Below are 12,027 nucleotides of genomic sequence, written 5' to 3' on the forward strand. Positions count from 1 at the left end.
CACACTGTATATGAGAAAAACTCCAGTAAACTGTAGAAACATCTCTCTTGTAGCCAACTCCTCAGTAGTCTCTTGAATGTTCTTCTATTTGAAGTATCGAGAATTTCCACTGGTAGTGCGTTTAAGATCCTTCGACTGACATGCTCTGGCTTAGCTTCAAAGAATCTTGTTCGATGAGGTTGGAGTCTCAGCATATTCCTTGCCCGTGTGTTGTAGCGCCTGTAGTCCACTCGTCCTTGCGGGAAAATCCATACAATGCAGCCTCCAAGATATACAGACATGGCAACGGCAGGATCTTAGCTTCCCTGAATAACTCTCTGCATGTCTGCTTGGTGGCTTCCTAAACATCATTCTCAGTAGCCGTTTTTGCACTCTGAAGGCCATCAATGAAGCGGGTGCCGCACCCCAGAATATCAGGCCATACGTTAGAGCTGGCTGGAAATATCCATAGTACGCTATTCGAACTATTCTCTGGTCCACCTCCCTTATCAATCTTGATATTGCAAACCCCGCTGCATTGAGCCTTTTTACCACCTGATCAATGTGACTGTTCCACTTCAGTCTTACATCAACATTGATTCCCAAGAATCCACATTCTTCCACTGGCATTATACTTGTTGAATCCACAACAAAATTAAAGTTATTGGGTGTGTCTAAATAGCCAATATTGAAGCTCATATACGATGTTTTCTTTACGTTGACTGTCAACTCATTAGCCTCACACCACTCCTTCATGCACTTGATTACTTCTTCTCCTTCAATTTTTAATTCTTGAAATGTATCACCTGTCAGTAGGAAATTAGCATCGTCAGCAAACAATACACTGTTTACGGTTGAGGGCAAATTTCCGGGCAAGTCATTAATATACAGTGAGAACAATATCGGGCCAAGTATAGTTCCCTATGATAAGTTATTTTAGAATCTATAAGGATGGAAAAATGAACATTTTGTTAATAACTTTGGTGTAAACGCTGCTTAAAGGTAGACGCTTACAGATTGTCATCGGACGGACGGCACGCATCGGACGGATCGGATGACTGAATTTGATGCATTGTTTTCAATTGGAGTGCGCATACCTATACGATGCGAATAGGTATGCGCACTCCAATTGAAAACAATGAATCAAATCTAATTGTCCGATGCGTGCCGTCCATCCGATTACGATCTGTGTGCGCCATAGCTTAATTCTGCAAGATATTTTCAAATAAAATATTTCTACTACCTGCGATGGAATTTGCTGCATGATGTGCTTTTAGAATATAGAACAGGCAGCTGTGATTCAGTAAAATCTAATCTAAATTGAAATTAGCCATTATTTTTCTAACAAAAATATAAAATTAAAATGTATTCCAACAAACAATAATTAATTTAATATTCAATCACGAAATTATAGAAAATTTCGGTTAGTCGCCACATCTACAACACTAATTCCATGAGATCATGTCGTCAAAACATTACTTTGATAAGAATACAGTCATCTCAGTGTATGTGTCCGATAGAGTGAAAATATTATTTACATGACTTCTAATGAGACAATTCATACTCAGCCCGGCCGAGCGAGTATGAATAGTCCCATTCGAACACATGGGAATAATATTTTCATTGTACCGGACACTGATACTGATATGTGAGAATCCAGATTTATTCTACTTTAATTTTTTGAGTTTTGATAGGCTTGCTTTTTTATAAAAAGCACCAACTGCTGTATAATTCATAGAACAGCATTGAATTGAAATATTTTTGGACAATTTCTATCTAAATTTGGAAAAGGAACAGTTTGGGGCTTTAAGCCTGTTGTTCCTTTCCCAATCATTCATAGTTGAGATTGATTATTGTATGTATCAATGTTTGAATAAATAAAATACTGTAGCAAAGAGCTACAAAAATCTTGAAATCTCCCATAAAGAGTTTCTCATACTCGGCATACAAGATCAAATTTCGAAGATAAGATGTAAAATGTTGTACCACTTAGGCAATAGCAGTGTCTTATCACTTCAGATTTTACACTTGAAAATTGCTCTTAAAGAGTTGAAACAAGTTAAGTTGTGATAAGATGAAATCATAGAGAAATAATAGCGTTCATACACTCTCACCCCAACAAAACAGTAAAAATCGACAGTAATCGGCTTGAGATAACAGTAAAAGTTGCGACATAAACGCCCTATGGGATATCTACTTACGCTATTGTTTCTCTATGATAGTCCAGTCATTATATTAGGTTCATTTTTAGGTTCATTGTAGTTCTGATTTTTTAGTATATTATTTGCGTACATAAGAGAAGTCTAGAACCAATTTCTTCATGCAAAATTTCCTTGTGCTAGATACAGGCTGGCCCAAAAACCCCCGAATTTCGGCTCATTTTCCAGTTTACAGCTATTTCTGCCAAATCTCGTAATCGGACAGAAAAATTTACTCTCGCCTTTTTTCTAGATTATAAAATTCTGAATAAAATGAGATCATTCGGAACTCTCTATCTCCAATGAGTACTGAGTTATGATTTTTCAAAAATGAGTGAAATTTGAAGAAAAAATCAATTTTGATGAATTTTAGTTTTTGATCAATAATATCTTCCGATTGTTACCATTTAGATGTATAATTCAAAATCCCTCTGGGCGTATTTTTGTGCTAAACAATCTGAGATCAGGTAGAGCGCTCTATCTCATATAGATTTCCAGGTACAACTGACAACAATGCTCCTTGTATTGTGAAAAACACCTAATTTTCAATAAAATTAGTAGAATTATTGAAGGTGATGTTGTGAAATCTCTCCATAATAAGAAAACAAAGATATTGTCAAATTTCACTAAAAATTTATTTAAAACTTTAAAACAGTTTTTAGTGAAATTTGACAAAACCTAATTTTCAACTTAAACCATCATCACCAACTGTATTGCCCTCACATTTATATTTTGCACAATGATATAAGTTTATGAGATTATGTTCTATGAGAATTATCAGTTAGATACACTTCATCTCAGTATTTCCCAGTGGTGAGGCGCGCTTAAGGACACATCAAGGATCAAAATTTCAAACCCTTATAACTTTTGACAAAATACTCAGAATACTCTGAGCTGAAAATCCGAGGTTTTTGGGCCACCCTGTATCTAGCACAAGGAAATTTTGCATGAAGAAATTGGTTCTGGACTTCTCTTATGTACCCAAATAATATATTGAAAAATCAGAACTACAATATAAATTGCAAGCACACCCCCTTTTTTATGTCTATATTGACTGGACTATGATGAATGAAATAAGATGTACGGGTACATGATTTGTGTATCAATAATTTCAGTAGCCTTAAAAAGAACAGTGATTATCTAATTTTATTAATAAAAACAATATAAAAATCTTGAAGTACCCTTTATTTTTAAAAACTTTAAAATAGTTCAACAACTAGTTTCGACCATTAGGTCATTTTAAAGTTGAATAAAAGGTACTTCAAGATTTTTATACTGTTTTTATTAATTTATTAAGAGTAGCCCATGTGAATGAAGTGTTTTTATCTCATTTTATTTATCTATTTCAGGATCTGTACGAGAAATTCGAGATAGTTGGAAACATGACACCATCCTGTGAGGAAACTACAAAATGCACCGAGCTAAACCATACAAAAGATAATGATAACAGAGAATTGGACGATCCTGACAACAGTAGAGAAGAACTAGAAAGAGAAACAGTACAAGAAAACAAAATCAAAATAGAAAACGATGACGTAGTCAGAATATATTCGGAGAATGGAAGTAACATCGAACATACAAACGCTAGTTACCAAGTACTGAATACGACAAATACAACACAAAATAATAAAACTACTACAAAGAAACATATTTCAATCGTTATTCCATATGAAGCTATAGAAAATGAAGAGGAATTGAAATCTAAGTTACAGGATTTCTTCAGTAGATTACCAGTGGCTAAAACTGAAGCTGTAATATTAACAAATTCTAATAAACAAATTCCTGATAGTGTGAAAGTAAATAATGGTGGAAATTTGGAAGATATGCAGGCGAATCTTGAGCAAACGGTAAACAATGCTCTGAACGATGGGATTTCACAAATTATTCAAACAATTTCTAAAATTATTGATGGTTCACAGGAAAATTCATCTGATAGTAATCTACCTATTGAGTCTACAAGTGATCAGGGAGTAAACGAGGAAAAACCACAACAAAATGAAAGTGAGAAGAAATTTTACGATTTGGATGGAAATGAAGACATGGTACGTGGTTCACAAGAGGAAACAAAAATACCACCAGGAGAGAATGAAGAAGGATCACTACAAAACGAGGATAAGAAAAGATTTTATGATTGGGATGGAAATGAAGACATGGTTCACAGTTCACAGGATGACACTAAAATGATACCAAAAGAAAATGAAGGGAAATCCGAGCAAAACGAGGAAGAAAACGTAGGGAAATCCGAGCAAAACGAAGAAGATAAGAAAAGATTCTACGATTGGGATGGTAATGAAGACATGATACCTAGTTCAAAAGAGGATAGTAAAATACTACCAAAAGAAAACGGAGAAAAATCATCACAAAACGATGATAAAAAGACATTTTATGATTGGGATGGTAATGAAGACATGGTAAGATCTAAAGAAGAGACGAATCAAGGAGAAAAATTTATGGAAAGTTTGGATAATGGGAACGCCATGGAAATCGCAGGGAATCAGGGGACACAAGAAGGGAAAATTCAGACTTCAACAAGGAAAAACGGAAATTTGATCAAGTTACCAGTTGTATTGGAAAACAGCACTAAAACTGGGACAAATAATACAAGTCAAATATTGAGCCAGTTTTCTGGTACAGGATCTACAACAATGCTGATAACAAAATTGATAATAATGATTCTATTAGCATTCTTCAAGCTAAGAAGAATAAACAGAGCGAATTTACTGAGCAAATGAAAAATGATAGTGAAACATCTTCAACTGGGAAGATTAGCAAAATATCAGAGCCAAGGCAAAATAATAGTGGAACATCTTCAACTGAGAAGATAAGTAAAATATATGAGCCAATGCAAAATAATAGTGGAAGATCTTCAACTGAGAACATTAGTAAAATATCAACAGTTACACCGAAAACAGTTGTTCCACAATTGTCAACAGTTCTACCAACTCAGACAACTAAAAACTCTTCCTCTACAATATCAACAGATTCACCAGCGTCAACAATAAAAGCATTATTGTTAAAAATATCAACAAACCAGCCAACAATTGAAACCACAACTAAACAAAGTCAAAACAATGAAAAACCAAAAAGAAGAACAAAACAAGATATCAGACAACTATTCGAAGACTTGAAGGCAAAAAGGTTGCAGAGAATCCAAGAGCTGCAAAGTCTCACACAAGAAAACAGCATGATGCAGAAAGATTTCGAAGATGATTTGAAAAAAGATGAGCAGCCGTTATTCGGGGGAGATGACACGCCATTGGCTAGGAGGGATACTAGCGAACATTTTCGACCAATCACAAGCAGCGAGGAGATAACCAATAGCGCGCCAGAATTTGATTTGCTCTACGACGAACAAGAGATGCCTTATTCTGCTTAGGTCGGTGTTTTATTATTAGAGAGATGGGAATATTTATTTAAATGTAAGACTGTGATTAAAGAAGGCCTTAAAAATAAGAACAGCAGCTTGATTTCAAAATGTGTCTCAATTTTTCCTTCAAATTATATATTGATATGTAGTGAAGTTAAAGCAAGTTACGAGATTCATTTCAAACATTCAGAATTTCTTATGAATGAACAACATTAATGCTTCCCATGCATGAAAACACAGTTTCATTTTGTCATAACCACATTATTAACCAATAATGTAACAAAATATAACTGTGTTTTTCAATTATGAAATAATTCCTCAATATCAATTCTCATTCAAAAAAAATTATCAAGCTTCCTATTCAATCAATGCTTTCAGTTTGGAATGAATATCACTATGGCTCTATTTTATAAACTATGTTCAGAAACGTATTTAGTACGTTTACGTTATGTAGGTCTAAACGATGGTAAGTACAGTTTGTGTGCCTAGAAAAGTAGGCTAATAGTAGAATCATTCTCATTGGTTGTTAGCTTGGCAATCAAATCGAGCTTGGCTAAGCAAGTTCTTGAGAATTGTACATAAATACAGATACATCCCTCAGACTGAGCATAAGAAATTCTCCTTTGTTCTTCTCATGAGTGATGAGAAATTTCAAAATTATGAATGATGAATATGAAATTTCAAATTATGAAATTTTAAAATGATGACTTTCAATCTAATATAATAACTCTATTGTAGTTCAGACACTGTGTTACTTGTAAATATTTGAAAAACGCTTACTTTTGTTGGAGTATTGAGGAATGCATTTCACTCCTGAAGAGGAGCTTCATCAGCCATCAGTCATGAGCCTGACTCTTCAGGAGTGAAATGCATCCCTCAATACTCCAAGAAAAGTAAGTGCTTTTCAAATATTTACAAGTAACACTGAGTCAGAACCACAACAGAGTTATTATAATAGTGTTTCGACATGGAAAGAAGCATCAATTTCTAATACCAATAATTGAGAATGCTTTCTGTCACCGATTCACGAGTTTAACATTGACAATTACAATCTATCCAAAATTATCAATCACAGACTACCATTAAAGTGACAATAATTTAGCCTAAAAAACAACCTTTCACCCCCAGAGACAATTACTGATAAGAATTGAGACATGATAACACTCAAATATTTGCTAATAAATTACAACAATCTAGCTCTAAAACCTTATCAGAAACCAAAAAACTGCAACTAAGTCATTCAATAGAAATAAGCCGCTCAAAATTGGTCAGTGAGTTCTGATTGTAGCTAACATTATGTTGAAAATTGAGTGCTCCAAAGTTTGTAAAATGAAAATTGAAAATTTGTGGGTGTTTTTACTGTTGGTCACAACATTAGTAAGTGGAAATTCAAGTGTTAATAGACTCAATCAAGAAGAGACAGAGGTGGTGATTTATTCAACAGAAAGTGTAGGGAACTCAGTATCCCAGAATTCATTCAAGGATTTTACAACTGTCGAGGAAAAAGGATATTCATTAAAAAGTGTTGTTTACCCAATATTTCTAACAACATACATTGAAAAGATGAGATTTGACAAGCAAAATCAACTGAAATCAGTGTTTAATTTGTCAGAAAATGTGGAAACACACCAAAAACTAGTGCTAAATTCGTCAGAAAGTGTAGGAACCAACAGAAAACAAGTGATAATTCCATCAGGTACTTTAGGAACCCAATTATCATCGATATCCGATTTAGAAGAACCCAGTTTTAACAAACCTAATCAAGATAAAACAGTGTTTAATGACTTAAGTATGGGAACCCAACAAAAACCTGATTTAAAAGGAAGTATGAAAACAAACAAAAATCCAGACTTTATTTCATCAGAAAATGTGGGAACCCCATTATTTCTTACTCCTTACTTAGAAAAGGGACTAATACAGGAGGCCCAACAATTATCCAAGGTACAACCATTTGTGGAAGGAGTCACAAGTTACGCAGGACTATTAACAGTGAACAAAACGTTTGGCTCCAACTTGTTTTTCTGGTTTTTCCCAAGCAAAACCGACTGGACCAAGTCCCCCATAGCAGTCTGGCTCCAAGGAGGTCCCGGGGGTTCCTCGCTTTACGGGCTTTTCAAAGAAAACGGACCCTTCATTGTCCACAAAAACCAAAAACTCACTTCCAGAAAATACTCGTGGCACAATTATTGCAACATGATCTACATTGATAGCCCCGTGGGACCGGGTACAGTTTTACAAGGAACCAAGATGGTTACGCTAGAAATCAGACCAGGATTGGTGAGGATTTATATGAGGCTATGAGACAATTTTTGGTGATGTTTCCCCAGATACAATCTAACCCTTTCTATATTACTGGGGAATCGTATGCGGGCAAGTTTATACCAGCCTTGGGGTATGCTATACATACACACAATATGCGCTCCTCTTTCAAAATCAACCTACAAGGATTGTTGATAGGTAACGGGTTAACGGATCCTGAGCATATGATACCAGGATACGCCGATGTTTTGTATGGGTTGGGTTTTATCGATTACAACCAGAAGAAAATGTTTGAAAAACGTCAGGAGTTAACAGTAACCGCTATAAAGAATCAAGATTGGGGAACTGCTACTTTGTTGTACTCCCAGTTAATCATTGGGTACTCTTCCTTTCCCTACCCAACTTTCTACACAAATTCAACTGGTTTGACAACTTACTACAATTACGTCAACGAAAACTCAGCAAAATGGTATGATTACGAGGCAGATTTCGTGATTAGTTCCAAATTTCGCCGCCATGTTCACGTTGGGAACCTCACTAGGGACCGCGGTGATCTAACTGAAAAACTCATGCAAGATGACATCGCAAAATCGGTTATAACCTGGGTGAAAGAACTGGTAGAACATTACAGAGTGACATTCTATAACGGACAGCTGGATATAATCTGTGCCTACCCATTGACCGAGAATTTCCTGCGAAAATTGGAGTGGAGCGGTGCGAGCAAATACCGGGAAACTCGAAGAAAATTGTGGAAAATCGATGGGGAACTAGCTGGATATGTGAGGAGCTCGGGAAATCTGGCTGATATTATGGTGAGAAATTCGGGTCACATGGTCCCGACTGATCAACCCAAGTGGGCATACCATCTTTTCAATAATTTCATCTACAATAGGACATTCTTATAAACTCCTGAAAAATATAGTTTTTTCAATTACTTATCATGAAATTGGACGGACATTCTTGTAAGCTTATGAAAACTATTAATTTTCAAATAATTTCTGATAAATCCTAACATTGAAAAACTATTCAAGATACCATACATGAATAATGTTTTCAATAAATTTATGAACAGACCAGTCGAGTATTTGTTGAATTTGCTAATAGAAAATTGATAAACCTAATAATAAAAAATCGTTGGCATGAATTATTTTTTATTTAACCTTAACTTCATATGCAGACTTGCAGTCAAGTATTTATTGAATTTGCTAGCAGAAAATTGATAAACCTACTAATAAAAAATCGTTGGCATGAATTATTTTTCATTTAACTTGATGCATATTTCTGTAATCACATATATTCTTTAAACAAGATCAATTCCATAATGGATTGAAGATCAATAATTGATGGTTAGAGATCAATTCAAGATTAACTTAATGAATTGATTCTCTTCAATTGAAGTATTGTGAAACAACCATACAACAACAGTAAGATGATATCACAACTACATATTATTATTAATTAATGTCACACTAGACAAACCTAGAATTGCGTATAGCCTATTGAATAGTGCTTGTCTAGTGTATTTACATAAAACTGTACGCTATTTCCATCTTAAAGCTGGATTCCCACAGTGAAAGTGAACAGTACAGTGAAATAGTTATTTGTGCAACTAGTGCGCAAAGTGTCAGTTTGCTGCACCGAAAGAAACGTTTACGCCCGAGCCGTAGGCGAGGGCGGAATGGTTTCTTGAGTGCAGCAGAGGAACTTTGCGCACGTATTTCACATTAAGTTTTTCCTACAGTTACCATTGAATATGAAAAGTGGGTAATTATGGGTAAAATTGCCTGAAATCCATCAAATGTTTTTCTGTGTAATTTTATTATTGATAAAAACCTTAATCCTAAAATCCTAAAGTCCTCGTTGTCCTTGGTTATAATATATATTAATAATAATTAGCGCGTTGTGCTTGGTTGCACCTCTGCTCACTATAGCAGCCACAGCAGTCACTGTTACCAACTTCATTTTGATTTTGCTGCACTGTTGCTCCATATAACCTACTAAGTATTTTGCGTTGCCATGTTGAAAATCTGGAGTGCAGAAAAATTTTTCCCGCACTAGAGCGGAAAAGTGATTCTTTGCGTTCTGTAATCAGTGCAGCAATGGCCACTTTTCAACGTAACTGTAGGAGAATATAATTTCATTGAGTTCTGATTGGACTGTTCTCACTTAGCACGGCCTAGCGAGTATGAATAATCCCATTTGAACTTATAGGAATTATATTTTCATTTTCACTGGCATGTGGGAATCCATCTTTAACTTCTTAAAAAGTTATTCGTAAAGCTTTCCCCAATATCTTGTATTCGAAATTAGAATAAGTATGATATGAATTAAGTTAACTTTAATGTGATAATCAACACAAGCTTGATTGATGAATCACACGTGATTGATAAGTTTTGCATGATAGTATATGGTTTAATCACGAGAAAAAACTCGGTTCCCATAAGGCCGCTGCAATATCAAACTTTTTATTGTGACTGAACAATCTGTAACTGACTTCATACAAGTCTTCAGTAGAATCCATGAAAAGTAGGTATCAATGAGATAGAACAAATCGATGAAGAGTTGTCAAACTTTATATTGAGCACATTTTGTACAATACTCTATCACAACTTAGAAGAACATATTGAAATGTTGAATTTAGAAGGATATAACACCAAATATTCAAATATTAAATTTAGAAGAATATAACACCAAATATTCAAATATTACACTTAATTATCAACGCACTTCAAATAAAAATTAATTTTTTTCAGAAAATTTAGACATAAAGTATCTAATTTCAACAAGTATTTTATACTTTTTTTCATAACTGAGCGCATATATTTACAAATTTATAAGCTTTTTCAAGAAGAAAATAAATCATTCTATCCATTCAATTGATAGATGAGATTGGAAAAAATTGTTCTTCTTCCTACTCATAGCAAAACCAATCTATCCACCTACTTCATTTATTTGAATAGAGCTACTTGAAATTTAAATCACATAGTAGCCTATTAATAATAATAATAATAATAAATTTATTAGCCAAAAAACAGGATGTCACAATTTGACATATAGGCCAGTCAATATAACAGGTAAGCTGGCCACTGACGAGCATTCCAAACGGCGTGGCGCGGCGCGATGTCACTCCAGCTGGAACGATCCAAATCCGTAAATATTCTGTGGGTCAATTCACGAGCACTCCATTCCATCACTCCAGTAGTAGATGGTTTGTGATCAAGTATGGACGAGGAACTTCTCCTGATTTCAATAGCTGTGTGTTTGTACGTAAAAAGAAAAAAACCCAAACGGAAATGGGTGAAACGTTTATTTTCGAATAGGCGGAATCACACGCATCTGAATTTATTTCAAGATCTTAGTGTCGAACCTTCGGACTGGAAGAATTATTTGCGTATGGATGAAGATACCTACAACCATTTACTTCGTTTGGTAACACCGATGATTACAAAGAAGATACAGTCATGAGACAGTGCATTACTCCCATGAGAGGTTGGCTGCAACTCTACGTTTCTTGGCCACCGGGATGAACTATGAAGAGCTGAAGTTCATCACAGCGATATCACCGATGAGCCTCTCATCGAGTTGAGCTTCTTAGTAACTACATCTTTTGTAGCTGTGGGATCAACAGTTTTAAAAAAATCAAGGATCATCTCCAGAGCAGCGTTCCTTTTTACCTTGTCATGGTAACCAGGGTCTGTTATTTTCCACAAACAGGTAGCCTATGATCACTGTACATCTCGATCTCAGAGATTACAAAATCCCGGTTCGAACTCATGACAACACAACAACACAAGAACAAAACACAATCAAAACAAGAGCAAAACAGCAATCTATCCTTCCAAGTCACGGTCTGACACGCACTGAGACAGGACAACCCACAGGTTTCCACATTCACGGTCGTTCCGTCGTTCCAGCATGCCATCGAGATTCCCCATTCACGAGGAGTTGGAGTGACGTAGGTTTGGCGTGGCGCGATGGATTTTCAACCGGTTGGAATTCCATCGAGCCTCGTCGCTCCACCAAAATACGAGCGCGATTCACCATTCACGTCGTTCCAATGGCACGCTACCGTGCCATTTGGCTTGTTGGAACGCTCGTCAGTGGCCAGCTTAAAACACTCAGTCAATACAAATACTGTCAATAAAAAACAATACAAAGTCACATTTACAATAAAAACATGTATGGTATATTAATCCTATTCATATGACAGTAATATTAATAAAT

General features: G+C 35.4%; 3 protein-coding genes across 3 annotated transcripts in view; 2 read left to right on the top strand and 1 right to left on the bottom strand.

Annotated features, from left to right (window-relative positions):
- Positions 1-5,652, top strand: part of LOC111053554 (GRIP and coiled-coil domain-containing protein 2) — a 33,096-nt gene extending 27,444 nt beyond the window's left edge. The window contains exon 9 of the mRNA XM_039437562.1: positions 3,527-5,652. Coding sequence (XP_039293496.1) covers positions 3,527-4,909 — 1,383 coding nt within the window. The 3' untranslated portion in view covers positions 4,910-5,652. The remainder of the gene's footprint in view (positions 1-3,526) is intronic.
- Positions 1-12,027, bottom strand: part of LOC111055565 (Golgi-associated PDZ and coiled-coil motif-containing protein) — an 88,962-nt gene that overhangs the window by 56,503 nt on the left and 20,432 nt on the right. The window lies entirely within an intron of this gene.
- Positions 6,548-8,943, top strand: LOC120353548 (venom serine carboxypeptidase-like). The gene has a single exon (XM_039437564.1). The coding sequence runs from the start codon at positions 7,842-7,844 to the stop codon at positions 8,706-8,708; it is 867 nt and encodes a 288-aa protein (XP_039293498.1). The 5' UTR covers positions 6,548-7,841; the 3' UTR covers positions 8,709-8,943.

The sequence above is a fragment of the Nilaparvata lugens genome, chromosome 11 (genome assembly GCF_014356525.2).
Source record: "Nilaparvata lugens isolate BPH chromosome 11, ASM1435652v1, whole genome shotgun sequence".
Classification (NCBI taxonomy): domain Eukaryota; kingdom Metazoa; phylum Arthropoda; class Insecta; order Hemiptera; family Delphacidae; genus Nilaparvata; species Nilaparvata lugens.

Coding starts and splice junctions, on each gene's coding strand:
- LOC120353548 (XM_039437564.1), top strand. CDS start 7,842: ATGAGACAATTTTTGGTGATGTTTCCCCAGATACAATCTAACCCTTTC.